Source organism: Humulus lupulus, chromosome 2, assembly GCF_963169125.1.
Source record: "Humulus lupulus chromosome 2, drHumLupu1.1, whole genome shotgun sequence".
NCBI lineage: Eukaryota > Viridiplantae > Streptophyta > Magnoliopsida > Rosales > Cannabaceae > Humulus > Humulus lupulus.
Genome location: NC_084794.1, coordinates 2,449,927 through 2,464,099, shown reverse-complemented (window position 1 = coordinate 2,464,099; position 14,173 = coordinate 2,449,927). Strand labels below are relative to the sequence as shown.

Sequence of the window (14,173 nt, the reverse complement as noted above, 5' to 3'; positions counted from 1 at the left end):
GGTTTGTTAATAAATTAATTATACATAATTTTTTTTTAATTAATTGCTTTGCAAATCTAAAGGTTAGACCAATTGGCACGTGCAACAACACGTGTCAAAATAATAATAATAATAATAATAATAACCTAAGCAACCATATTATAAATTTATAACCATACTAGCCACTCACTCACACAGACTCAACTCGACTCAGTCAACTCAACTCAGTACTCGCCAGCTTCAAATCCAATCCTCCATCCATGGCGACCGCGATAGCCACCTCCACCACTACATGCTTTCTCTCCAAAGCCTCTCCTTTTCTCCCAAAGAATGCTCCCTACAGAACCAGCAGCCTCTATTTCTCCAGGAGGCTTGCTGCGACGCCTAAGAGGTCCTTCTCTTGTCGAGCTATTTACAACCCTCAGATTCTGACCAAGGAGGAAGGTCAGCCTGAAACGCTAGACTACAGAGTATTCTTTGTCGACAATTCTGGGAAAAAGGTTCGACTTTTCATATTTTTATGTTTTTTTTTTTTCTGTCTTGGTGTTTGTTTGGTTGCTGAGAAAATAAAGAGGAATGGGATAGGAATATTCACGTTAGAGTAGAAGTGTGTGAGGGGGTGAGAAAATGTATTATTGGGTTGACATATTTGCTTAAGGATTGAAATAAAAAGATGAGAGTTTTGGGGGAAAGGAAAAATGATGGCCAACATTGCTTACAACAGCTATGAATCATTGAGATTAAAGGAAAATAGAAGATAAAAAGCACAAAACTAGATTAGGTGAATTAGACCTTTTGCATTGTCAATTTGCAAAAATAGTTTGAGTGATGTATGGTATTAAGCATGGTTTGGCTTGGTTGAGAAAGAGTGTTTTGTAAATAGTCTAAAATGTAAGTTTTTTTTTTTTTTTTTGTAACTGAAAAATCACTTTCAAAAGGGTATATTTTGCAGAGAATGTTTGATTAGAAGTTTTACCCAACATATCATAAATGACATGATTAGAAGTTTTGAGTGAATCATATCTGTTAAGTAGTAAAGAAAAATTTAAGGAAAGACAATTAAATACCTCTCATCTAACACATTGTGCTTGAGTTGTGATATGTGGAAAACCAGCCAGGGTCTAGGCATTAATTATTTAAGTATTGTCTTCTTGAAGATACTGAAGAGGTTTCCTTTTGTGTCATTTTACTATCTGGACAGATTTCCCCTTGGCATGATATTCCTTTGCGCTTGGGAGACAACATTTTCAATTTTGTTGTTGAGATACCTAAAGAATCAAGTGCAAAGATGGAGGTTGCTACTGATGAGTCTCACACTCCAATTAAGCAGGACACAAAGAAAGGAAAGCTTCGATACTACCCGTAAGGCTTAATACTTTAGTTTTCTCTATGAAACAATAATAGAGGCTTGCTAGTATATTTGTAGCCATCTTTCATTTCACTGCAAAAGTTAATAGAGAAATCTAACAATGATTTATTTTCTGATTTCAAAGTTTCCACTTTTGTCTACTCTATCTTATGTTAGCTGTAAATGTACCTTATAACATAATGCCTCTGCACAATGTTTTCGTATTTTCAGTTATAATATAAACTGGAACTACGGATTGCTTCCGCAAACATGGGAAGACCCATCATTGGCTAACTCTGAAGTTGAAGGGGCATTTGGAGATAATGATCCAGGTTTTGATGCTTTGCATTCTTTTACATACCCTTGTTCTATGTTAATACTACTATAATGACCAAATTATTCATTTTATTTTAAACTTGCAGTTGATGTAGTAGAGATTGGTGAGCGTCAGGGAAAGATAGGTGAGATTCTCAAAGTCAAGCCCTTGGGGGCTTTAGCTATGATTGATGAGGGGGAACTTGACTGGAAAATAGTAGCAATTTCATTGGATGATCCTAAAGCTTCTCTAGTGAACGACGTTGATGACGTTGAAAAGCATTTCCCGGTATGACTGTCTTTTACTTATTTCATGTTTTTTTTTCTTTAACCATGCACACAGTGGGTGAATGGTCAAAGGAGCTTAAACAAATTGTTATTTAAGCTGAGAATAGGAAGTTTTTGAACTGGTTGTGGGGAAAATTGTTCTTTGTTTATTTCTAAATGACATGCCTTTGAATCTTGATTTCAAAACGTCAATTTATTACTATTAAGATTCCTTTTGGGCTTACTACTTGATATGATTCTGTACACTCTTAAGACTTAGATATAGGAAGGCTTCTGAAGTTGCAAATGGGGAACTATATAGTTGGATTTCTTAGGGTTTTAGCACAAATACCCCAGAGATATTCTCAAGTTTTATAAAGAGTAATAATCAAATCCTTAAAAGCTCTATAAACAGTAGCCTATTAAGTCCTTTTTGTTTACTTTTTCACAACTTTTTTTAGTTTTTGAATTATTATTGTTATAACTTTTAAAAACAAATAATTTTGTTTACATATTAGCTAGAATGAGCTAATTGCTGCTGTTTTTAAAACTCAAGAACTTGATTTCCAAAAGAAAAGAAAAAATTCTAAGGCACTAAATTGCAAAACAGCGAAAAACTTAAGATTCGTTATATTTCTTTCAATTCTCTTAGCCGTTTAGTGATGGAGCTAATGCATTGGCTATGTGCAGGGTACTCTGACAGCCATAAGGGACTGGTTTAGAGATTACAAGATCCCAGATGGAAAGCCTGCTAACAAGTTTGGTCTTGGCAATAAACCAGCAAATAAGGTACTTCAACTCAATTGAGTTACTTTATTCCTCCTTTCTACCTTTCAGCCAATTAGTTGTTGCCTTTTCTCTGATAATTAATCAGGTTTAATGGTTTATCAGAGGCTGTGATTGTAGTTACATATCTGCTTAATGAGCTTTACAATATCTACTTTTCATCATGGTGATCAATATAGTTAAAATGCTATCATATATATATATGTGACTAATTTGTGTAATGAACAGGATTATGCTCTTAAAGTCATCGCTGAAACCAATGAATCTTGGGCTAAACTAGTCAAGAGATCCATTCCTGCTGGAGAACTGTCACTTCTATAGAGGCATTGATTATGAACTCCACACTCCACACTCCACCCTCCAGGATTATGATCTTAAAGTCGTATATAATCATTGTACGATGTCCCCATTTTTTCCCTGTTGAGCTAGGATAATCTCCTCAAATTTGAAGGAAACTTGTTTGAACAGTTGTTTTTTGAATTTGATTTGCTGATAATGTATTGGTGATTGATTGGTGGGGTTTGTTTTGTTTACAAGTGAAGAAGCTAAGCTGTCTTTAAATTCTACTTCTGTTAGTGAGTGGAATAACATTAAATAAGATTAGATCAGTTAACAATGGATGTTATTTGTAATCAGACACAACGCAATGAATGTTATCCCACTTGTTTTTTTTTTTTACTTAAATCTTCAAAAAAAAAACTAACTCGTTTGAAGATGTTACATCACTTAATTACAAAATAAAATGAACAAAAACTGAGATTGAATGCACAAAAGTTTGAAAATGTACAAAGATTCTTTCTTACACTTGTGTTTTTCACATGCAAAATAATTAGTTGAGTATGTGTGTGAAACAATGATAAAAGAGAGTTTGGAGCACTCCTCAATGTTATAAAACTGTTATGTTAACCTAGATAAACATATCACCGAGTGAAGTGAACTTTGAAAACCAAAATGGATTGATTCAATTATCTAATTCTCATAAATTAGCTATGCATATATTAAGTTATACTTAGAAGAAATCCCTCAACTTTCAACGAATTGTTTATGGGTAAATAAATATTTGATAACTGTGTTTTATCAAAATACAGATTTAGTACCATGTATTTTTAATAATGCAACTTGCACTCAAATTTGATCAATATGACTAAATTGATTTAAGTTATAACTAATTAAGTAATTAAATTTGAATTTAAAACTCATATAATTGAAGGAAGTTTGCTCATATCGGTCAAATATTATTGATCACATTTGAGTTTAGGGGACTAAATATGTACAATTTCAACTTATAGAATATCAAATGGGTTACTTGATAAGTGCCCAATTTTAGAATAAGTTAACTAAAATTAATCATTAAATAAATACAGTTAAATTTTACTCATTATTATAATGACATTTCCCATAATACCCTTCGTTATACACATATAACTTAAGTATGACTAAATGGTATAGTTGGTAGATTCAAATAAATATTGAGTATAAAATTAATTTTTTTTAAAAGTGTTAAAAATTAAATGAGATCTCTAAAAAATTTGTAAAAAAAAAATTGCTGTTTATTGGGCTTTTGGTGTAGACGATGACTGGGCCTACATAACTAAGGGCCCAATAATTTCAACAAACCATTGTTGTGTAGAACTCCCACAGACAAGTTTGTTTTCTGGTTTCTTTGAGCAAATTGGAGAACTCAGAACAGAGCTGTAGCGCCAAGTCAGGTCAGATCATTCTACTCGCTTTCCATTTAAATCTCTTCATTTTTTTTCTTATAATAAAGCATTATATATATATTTATTTATTCTTCTATAAAGTATTATCCTTTTCATTAAATTAAAATTATAATCACTTGACAAGTTCTTTATAGGAACTGAGAATTGAATCATATGTATATATATACATGTGTGTGTACGTATGTATGAGTTTTTTCAAATACGTAAACGATGAGAATAACCCATTACTGAAACATATTCTGTTCAAATTTTATTTTTTAAATTATTGTTATTTTATTTTCAACGATATAATTTTTTATTTTGTTTCTGGGTGATTCCACTTGCTTGATAAATCACCAGATTCAAAATTGGAACTATTGCACTGAAGGTAACCCATGTTTGGAATTGTGTGATTTCTGTATTTGGTTATTTGGGGCATAGCTTAGTGTAGTGGTTACTCCAATCTGATATTTGGGAAGGAACATAAAGTTTTGATCTTTTGTTCTTTATATGCCTTTATTATATAGAGTGCAGCAATCTGAGTTGGAGCTAATAGTCACTCACATGAGCTAAATGAGAGTGTATTCACTGGGTTCTAATACCCATGAATTTATCAATCTCAGTTGAAGCTAAGATGTTGTTATTGTTTGTTAAAATCTGTTAAGAGTGTGGAAAGTGGTTTAGAAAGTAGGAAAGGGTGTAAGATAAGAAATGGGGTTACATCTCACTAAGATATTGTTATTGTTTGTTAAGATCTATTAGAATGTGGAAAGTGGTCTGGAAAGTAGTAAATGGTGCATGATAAGAAGTATGGGGTTCCATCTCAAAACCAACGCGAATATTTAACAGAATGCCACAAGGTCGACTCAGGAAATTTGTGGGAATATAGTAAATTGGTCATAGAATCCAATACTAATCGACATATATTGGAAATGTCCCAAATTGAGGTCAAGAGTGTAGTGCAGCGGAAGTCGAACCTGCTCTTAATACCATATTACAATTTGAGGAGGAAAAGACCAGTAAGATTAAGATTGAGGTTTCATCTCAAAACCAATCAGTGTTGAGTAGGATAACTCGTTCCTTTATAAAATTATTGTTATCCCTATATATTTTCCATTTTTGAATTCGTATTAGCTAAAAAGTAATTTAAAACAAAAGAATTAGACTCACTATTTGAGAACGAGAAAACTATAACAATGAGTATTCAGGAGAAACTCGAACTTCAGGTCTTGTTGTAGCAAATCATACACCTGATCAATTGAGTCACTCCTCTTATCTTAGCTAGGCAAACTTAAAATCTTTGATAAATAAAATTTAACATATTTTGATTGCCTTTGTTTTAGGCCATACATAGTATAGTTCAGGTTGGCACCATGTCCCGTTCCAGAAATATGATTGTGGCTGCTGGTTTAGTGGCATTTGCAGGTGCAGGCTTGGCATTTCCCTTTTATATGGCGTAAGTAATGTGATATGCTCATTTTTTTTCCAGTAATGGATGGTGCATACTACTATTTTGCATGATTTATAGAAATCTGGTACTGGTTTCCACATTTCAGGTCGGCCAAGACGCCTGTTATTGACCCATCAAAGCCATTGTCACCCCAGGCAACATTTCGAGGGCCGTATATAAACACTGGCTCTCGCGATGTTGGACCTGATCACCAGACATACACCAAAAAGTCATAAGGCTTTTTTTTCCTAAACTGAGAAGGTATGGCTGCTGCTGCTGCTCTGCATGTCTTGTTCAAAATTTTCTATTTTTCAATAGGAGAACAATGAAATATGTTTTGTCAAGCAAAATGTGTAGAGATATAATAATAGCTCTTCAGTTATAATCACTTTGTCAAATTGTTGAGGGAATGAATAGATTGAGTACAAGCTTTTGAGTATTTCCTAAGGAGGTGTTTGGTATGGTGTAAAGCAAAGGTGTGAACGAGAATCTAAATCACTTTCTATGCTTGGTTCAAATTTTAAGGAGGTAAAGTTAATAATTTGTGTGAGTCCCACATGTATTTTAAGGGTAAAGTGAACCATTTTGTACACAAGAGTTTAATATTACTTCTATCCTAAGTCCATCATTTACATTTTCCAAGGCAACTCAACTACTCAAAACAAACACTCCCTAAGACTTATTAGAAATTTCTGTACATTTTTCTATTGTAATTAAATTAGTAACATTAAAAGAAAAAACTTAGCGGAGCAGAAACTGAGGTTAAATGTACTGATATGAAGTTTTGAAACTGCACTATTCGCCTAATTCTACAATATTTGGAGACCAGAAAACTATAACAATTACTATACAAGTAACTAAGAAGGACTCTCTGTCTCACATATTAAAATTTTATTGTCTACTTTTCCGGGGCATCTCTATCACATATTGGTCGTAAGTTTAATAATGCGGCCCATGGATTGGAAAAGCATGCGCTTAGGCTAGACGATGAGTTTTGCTGGTTGGAGGAAATCTCCTCTCCAATTTGTACTATTTTTACGTTACAATCTGAATAGTACTAAACTCTATTCCTGACAAAAAACAAAAAAAGACTCAAACTTTAGACTTTACAAGAGCAAACCACATGTATAACCATTTGAGCTACTTCTCTCAGCAATGTACTGAGATATAAATTGAAAACTCGAAATTTCTTAGAATCTCCATGCTAGATTTTGTGGTTGACAGTCGAAATTTCCTAGAACATTTCCTTATATGACAACTTTATGTTGAATTCAGTCTCTTATCAAACTAACTTAGTTGGAACTTCTATTCCATGTTTAAATGTCTTTCATAGTTCGAGTTGAAAGTTGTAGGTTTGGTGTGTTTTTTGTTGGACTGTCATCAGAACTCTGAAGTCAACTATGGAAACTATCTGTGCAGAAAGCTTGGGATTGAATCCAATGTTTTCTTCTTTGGTTGCTGCAGGATAGTCTTTTGAAGAAGAAGAAGAAAATGTATTTAGGATAACGGTGTAGAAACCAACCCAATCCCAACATATATTATTATAGTAGCAAAATTGGTTTATTTGTATCATGATGAGGGTGATTATTTCACCACATTAACTAGCATAATTGTTGTGTAATTAATATCATCTTATTATATATTATTATATTTGTTATATTATTTTATATCAATAATACAATGTTGATTAAATGAATGTAACAAATAAAATGAGATGTGTCAATTTGTAACTTAAAAGAAGTTACTCGTTCTTAATTTGATTTTCATGTGCTATAGTGTTTTATAGTTGTTAGGGATGATATTTTGACAGCCATAATTGTTTGGATATTTACAAAATTGAAAGATTCACGTTTTGGTAGCTTGCAATCAAAGTTGTGACTTGGAGTTACAAATCAATAATTGATGTCTTGAACGTTGTAACACCCCAAATAATCTCGAATCATCTCTTTAATTTGATAAACACTAAATTTATCATTGGTAACACTCGAGGGATTTGTGGAATTTGAAAATCAATTTGTAATCTCAAACTTTATAAATAGAGACATTTGTTCACTTGTAAAATAATTTATTTTCTATTTACAAAGTATTTGGCTAGAAAATAAACATCAGACTTGATTATTTTAGAGAGTTATTTCCTAAAGTTGTGTACTGTTCAATTACAAACATGAAAATTGATAGAAAAAGATGAAGAAAACTCAGGGACGAATCCTCCAATATGGTGTTCTTACTCCAGCCGTCGTCCTCTCTTTTCCAGACCTCCTTTCAGTCGCATTATATGTTTCTCAAAAATCCCTACCAAAGTTCCCAAGTGAAAGGACCAAATTGTCATTCAAAAAGTGGTAAAAAATGTGAAAATCGCGTCTCTAGCGCTGTAGCGCTACTTCTGGAGCGCTATAGCGCTATTAACAGTGCCAAAATGCTTCAAAATCTGGTGCACTAGCGCTGTAGCGCTCTTATTATGGCGCTGTAGCGCTAAAGTCAGAACCGACAAAACTCGGTTCGAACAGCCTGCAGCGTCATCTCATCGTATTTTGATCATAACTCCTTCGATATAACTCCGAATTGAATGATTCAAAAAGCTATGGAAAGCTAAGAGAAATATCTACAACTTCTATTTCTGGAAGTGTTTCCAGAAAGTGAATACATCATTGTAAAAATGCGGCTTGAAGTTTCAAACTTGCGTTATAGAGCATAAACGACGTGTGTTGAGCATCTTCAATGTAGTATTTTCCACACATAATGTCTTGAAACTCCACAATCAACACGAAATCCATCTTATTTATCATATTTAACATGTTTCTTCTCATTTCACTCCATATTATGTAATTGACCATTAAAACCTGAAACAAAAAGAAAACAAGCATAAATCTGCACTAAACAATCCTAAATAACTAAAAACACAACCTAAAACGATCTCTAAAACAAACCTAAAATGAACCTAAAAAATTCCCCCAAACTTAACATTTACTCGCCCTCGAGTAAATAATCTAACTAGACTCAGACCTAACAAACCAAGTTGACATAACTAACCAATTCAAACACTCAAGACTGTTATGCATATATAATTCTCAGGAAAAATAATCATGCAATTTAAACTTTAATCTAGATTTTCAGTCTTAACCACTTCACAATTCACTGCAATTTCTCAACATCAAAGATCATTTACTCATAACTTGCAAATAAAATAATTGAACTACTTTATGCACATCAAATTCTCACCAACTAACCACAAACTCAAGTATTCCATATGCCTGCATCACTTACTATTCTCCATTAATATAAACAAATGCACAAATAAGAATCAATAGGGCTTTATAAGGGTTGAAATAGAAGGCTTAGGTATAGGTGGACAAAGAGACAGTTTTTAGGCTTAATCATACCACAAGCATTCCATTAAACAATCTTGCCCAACAAATTCACACCACTCATCCCTTGTTACCCATTTTTCTGTGCAATGATTGAGAATGTTTATATTTTTTTCAATAAACTCCCCCAAACTTTGATTTTTCAATAAATAATTGTTTGGGAGCATAATCATTTTTCACTTTCTTTTTTTTTTTTTTTTTTTTTATCTTTCTCAATCAAAAGTAATTTCCTGAATAACACATAATACCAGCATCTCTTTACACATTCACTCCCCTCATATAATGATTTTCATGCTCATGGTATGGGTCAAAAAGAGTAAATGGTATTTCATTTTACAGTTAGGCTCAAAAGAATGTGTTAATCAAGAAAATGGTTATAAGGCTCGAAAGGGTTGACTAAGGATAAACTTTAATAGGGTTAGCTTGAAAGGCACAACCAGTCCAAAAATGGCCTATATCATTTTCCTAAATGTGCACTGTTTCAAATTTCATTTCAAATAGTAAGCAAGTAGGTTCTAGAATTTTTCAAACTTTTTAATCCACAAACCAAATTTGACATGCATAAAATAACTCAAGTATAACATTTGCAATGTATGAACAATAGATCTCTGATGTCAACAAATCACAGTGAAAAACAAAGTAATCTAACCAAGCACACAGATTAATTTAGAAGCACGAAAAAAATTCCTTTGGATTATACTACAAAACAGTCAATCAGATTGAAATGGCCATTATTGTCAACTTAATTTATACTCTAAAACATGACTCAAAACATAAAAATAAATATAAACCTAAACCTAACAAAACTTAAACAAACTAAGATATCTACAATGAGCAAAGCAATAAAAATCAAATCCCTTCCCCCAAACTTAATCTAAACATTGTCCCCAATGTATAAATAAAAGAAAAGGAAAAGAAAACTTCCCTGTAATCTAATGTATTTGTAGCACCCACATTATTTTGATATATATAGCCAATAATCACATGATTGCATTGCATTACATATCATACAATATGTATAATTTGAGCATATGCATATTCTTATAAGTGTTTTCATGTATAAGTATAAAAGTTGTGTATGTGATGTCTATATGTATGCTCAATATTATTAACCTTGTGGCATTTGAGTTGTCTTTTATGGGTGTTTGATGTGCTCAAGATATAAGAAAGTATGATAAATATGGACAAGGCATGGAATTAAGTGTTGAAAGTGAGATATAGAAGGCAAAATAGGTTAAGTAGTGGAAAATAGTACAATGTCGATTACTAGTATTTCGGTGTAAAATTGAGTATTTATGGATTTACCAAATGTAATCGAGGTATGATTAAGGTCTCATTGATGATGTAAAAATGGTTTTAGAACCATTAGATCAATTCTTGATGGGAGGTATACATAATCAGTGGTATTGATGCAAAGTCAAAACGAGCTTAGCATAAGTGCGCTACGCTCGATCGGGTAAGCATAACTATTGGGTATGAAGTCATATGGACCTAAGGTTTGGTATGAGTGTTTTACACATAAGGATAATAGGCCTAGCAGATGATTAAGTCGAAATTATTGAAGTGATAAGGTTTTCATAAGTCAAAAGGTGAAATGATGAGATGAAAGGTGTCAACTTTTGACAATAAGGCTAAATCATTGAAAATAAGGAATTTTCATCAAACCTTATCACTTTGCACGACCATTATTCTGAAAAACAGAGAGAAAATAAAACCAAAAACCATTTCTTGGCTGGTTTGAAGAAATTCTAAGGAGATCCAAGTGAAAGCAAAGCCAAAGAAGTAGATTAAGCTTAGTTCTAGCCTTTTTATGGTAAGTTCTTGTACTTGGAAGTTAAACTATGTTTTTGAATTTTTCTGCGAACTTATATATGGTGTTTTATCCTTTTTAAGATATTTCTTGGGGTTTCCAAGTGGTTTGAGGTTTAGAAAAGCTTGAAGAGATTGTTTTCGCCGAAAAGTTGCTCGGTAAGTGAAATTTTGTGTTTTATGAGGTTTTTGGGGTTCTTGGAGTACAAGATGATTTTTGGTTATTTGATTGAGTTTATAAGAGAGTATATATGTTTATAAATGTTTGAATATATGTGGAGACTCATTTAATTTGGGTGATGATCTAGGAGATAAGAATTTTATCAAAATCGGTATATGATAACTTTATGATGAATCATGTTGGTATTTGGGATATATGGTTATGGCAGGTTAATTGATGTTGATTATTGGTGTATTTTGATATTTGAGGATAGCTAAAATTAAGGGGAAACTCTGTCAAAATTTCCCCAAATGTCTAAGATAAATCTAATGCTCGATCTAGGTGGTTTAAGGCATTTTAGGCATGTTTTGGGTATGAAATTTGATATGAAGTCTTATGGGTATTTTTAAATGAGAGTTCAATGTATTACTGCCATCATTATGATGAGAAATCCATGCTATTGTCAGGATAAGCACATCAATACCTAAGACATCACTTGTTACACGGTGAAATATATTGTGGACAAAAGGTAAGTAAAGTACTCAACTGCAACACAAGAATTATGTGTTATGTGAAAGTATGCATTATATGAATATTTTGTGAGTAAGTGGTATTAACATACAGTGACACTTCATCATAAATTTGTATGCATGGCATAATAGTGATATGGTAAATTATTATATGATATAAGACCATGCATGATATTATGATGATTAATTATATGATGCCTTTGCAAGTTTTGTGCAACATAAAAGAAAGTTGTAATAAGAAGTTTAAGTTCAGTACCACTGTTTTGAAAAGGCAAATGAAAGTGTTAATAAGTGTAAACGGAGGCCTATAGTAGGCTTATAGTGGCTGCCCAATAATTTGGGCTAGGTTTAGTGAACCAATTATATTGTTTGCCATATTTCCGTTTTTATTTCTCCTCCATATGAGTTATTGTTATATGTATTGACACCACAGTGTGTGGCCGCCTTAACTCTTGAGCCTGACGGGGCAACGATGGAATAAGGTTTTTAATGTGCCCTACTGTGGTGAAGGCTAGCCGGAGGAGAACCCATGGGATTTTGTATTATATGTGTAACAAGCCCTGCAGGCATTGACCAATTCAAACAGTGTGCACAATATTAAGGGGCCCAAAATTTAAAAAGAAGTTGTATATGTCCATTGATATTGGGTAATCATTAGCATTGCATGCATTACTTTGCTTACTGAGCTTTAGGCTCACAGTTGTCTTGTGTTGCAGGTAGAGAAAGAAATATGTGAATGATATGAGGAGAACTGAAGCATGGTCCTGACCCTGATTTGTACATATGAACACATCGACCTTTTTGTGGGTTATTTCAGTTATCAGTGAGATGTTTGTAATAAAGTGTGAAGTTATGTTTTGAAAATAAATTGGGTTATTTAATACTTATGTATAATATGTTTGAGACACACTTTATGTTTAATGTAAATAATGTGAAATAAGTTTTCAAGTTTTTAAAAAAAAAAAAAAAAAAAAAATGTCCAGACTTCCGCAGAAATAAATTATGATATAGTTTTAAAACGTAACACCTCAAATATGATTTTTAACTAAAATAAGTGAGGGTGTTACAGTATTGCTCCATTGTAGTGACTCTCATTGCTAACCTTGTAAGTGTTTTATATTTTGAAACACATCAATGAGTGGTTGACGCCCATAATAAGCGTCATACAAGACAACTTGAAGGTTGTCATTGGGAATGCCCTCAAGCTTGGCTAGATTTGGAATTGATGAGCTCCAATGTTCAACTTGACTTTCTTTGGAAATATAAGAATGATAGATGCAAAGGAATGATTCTAATGGAGGTGGAGATGGTGGTGGCCTATAAGGATCGTCATATGTGTACTTTTCCATTATCATTAGCTCAGTATATTGAGGATCGAGTACTTGTTGTATGGCGTGTGATGGTGGATGTAGCCTTTCTTCACTACTTTGCTCAAACAATTTATCCACATCTTGGGTAGAGATGGCATTCGACACTACTATTTTCTCTCCCTTTTCTTCCTTACTTTGTATTGAAGAGGACTCCATTTGATGTTCAAATTCTTCCATTGGTAGCTCCATCTTCTCACCATTCCCCAAATTGACCTCCTCACTTTGCTCTTTCCCTCTTGAATTTTCAAAATTCCTCAATGATGAATCTTGGCTTTGAATTACGGCTTCATTTTTATCCATATACTCCATCATCAATACCTTCAATGAACATGATTGAGCCGCTTGGTGAGGTTTCTCTTCTATAATTACTTCTTGAAAATCATCCAAATTTTCCTCATTTGGTCCTTGAGTGCAAGTGTTCAAAGTTGGCTCCATATTGTTATAAGTGCTCTCCCATCCTTTGTTGGTCACTGAACAATTCCAATACAACCATTCATTGTATTCTGCCATGTCTTTCAACATCCAATAGGCTTCATCCACGGATAATTGGTAGAAATTGGCGGTACCATCTCCTCTTTCTACCCATTCTCTCGCTTCGACATTCAACCCATTGAGGAAGACCTCTAATTGACACTCTTTGGACAAACCATAGTATGGGAACCTCATTAGCAAAGCTTTGTATCTCCACCATGCCTTGTATAAAGGCTCCAAATCGTGTTGAAAAAAATTCATGAGGACTTGCATATGAGACACCTCAAGTTCCTCGCAAGACAAAAAACAAACATAGAAAAAAAAACATAAAAGAAAAAAAATATATACAAACCAAATTAGAATCAAGAATCAATTATATTTGATATTGATTAAATAGTCCCCGGCAACGGCGCCAAAAACTTGTTGTGTAAAATCGATACGCAAGTGCACGTAATCGTAACAAGTAATAAAGAGTAAGTGAGATCGTTCCCACGAGGACTGTATACTAAGTACCCAAACTTAATTCCTATTTCTATTTGGCTAATAATAATTAAGTCACAAGAATCAACTAAAAATCGTAAAACAAAGATCTAAAATTAACTTCGATAACTGAAAACAAATAA

At 33.0% G+C, this 14,173-nt stretch overlaps 2 protein-coding genes and 1 long non-coding RNA gene across 7 annotated transcripts; all 3 read left to right on the top strand.

Annotated features, from left to right (window-relative positions):
• The first annotated feature begins 158 nt into the window (after positions 1-158).
• On the top strand, positions 159-3,217 carry LOC133816872 (soluble inorganic pyrophosphatase 6, chloroplastic). Its single transcript, XM_062249187.1, has 6 exons — positions 159-479; positions 1,181-1,341; positions 1,559-1,659; positions 1,750-1,931; positions 2,600-2,698; positions 2,924-3,217. Exons 1-6 carry the CDS (start codon positions 240-242, stop codon positions 3,014-3,016), a joined length of 876 nt encoding a protein of 291 aa, XP_062105171.1. The 5' UTR covers positions 159-239; the 3' UTR covers positions 3,017-3,217.
• A 1,030-nt stretch (positions 3,218-4,247) lies between these two features.
• LOC133816871 (uncharacterized) lies at positions 4,248-7,504 on the top strand. 5 transcript variants are annotated; one of them, XM_062249183.1, is made up of 4 exons: positions 4,248-4,404; positions 5,739-5,851; positions 5,952-6,106; positions 7,310-7,504. In XM_062249183.1, the coding sequence occupies exons 2-3, from the start codon at positions 5,769-5,771 to the stop codon at positions 6,079-6,081; spliced, it is 213 nt and encodes a 70-aa protein (XP_062105167.1). In that variant the 5' UTR covers positions 4,248-4,404; positions 5,739-5,768; the 3' UTR covers positions 6,082-6,106; positions 7,310-7,504. The 5 variants fall into 5 exon arrangements, with proteins under 5 accessions (XP_062105167.1, XP_062105166.1, XP_062105169.1 ...); XM_062249182.1 differs by having other exon boundaries at positions 7,265-7,504; XM_062249185.1 differs by having other exon boundaries at positions 7,230-7,504.
• Positions 7,505-10,407: 2,903 nt separating this feature from the next.
• Positions 10,408-12,425, top strand: LOC133815767 (uncharacterized). The gene is made up of 3 exons (XR_009884833.1): positions 10,408-11,023; positions 11,104-11,178; positions 11,647-12,425. It is a non-coding gene; the product is annotated as an uncharacterized LOC133815767 (long non-coding RNA).
• The last annotated feature ends 1,748 nt before the right edge of the window (positions 12,426-14,173 follow it).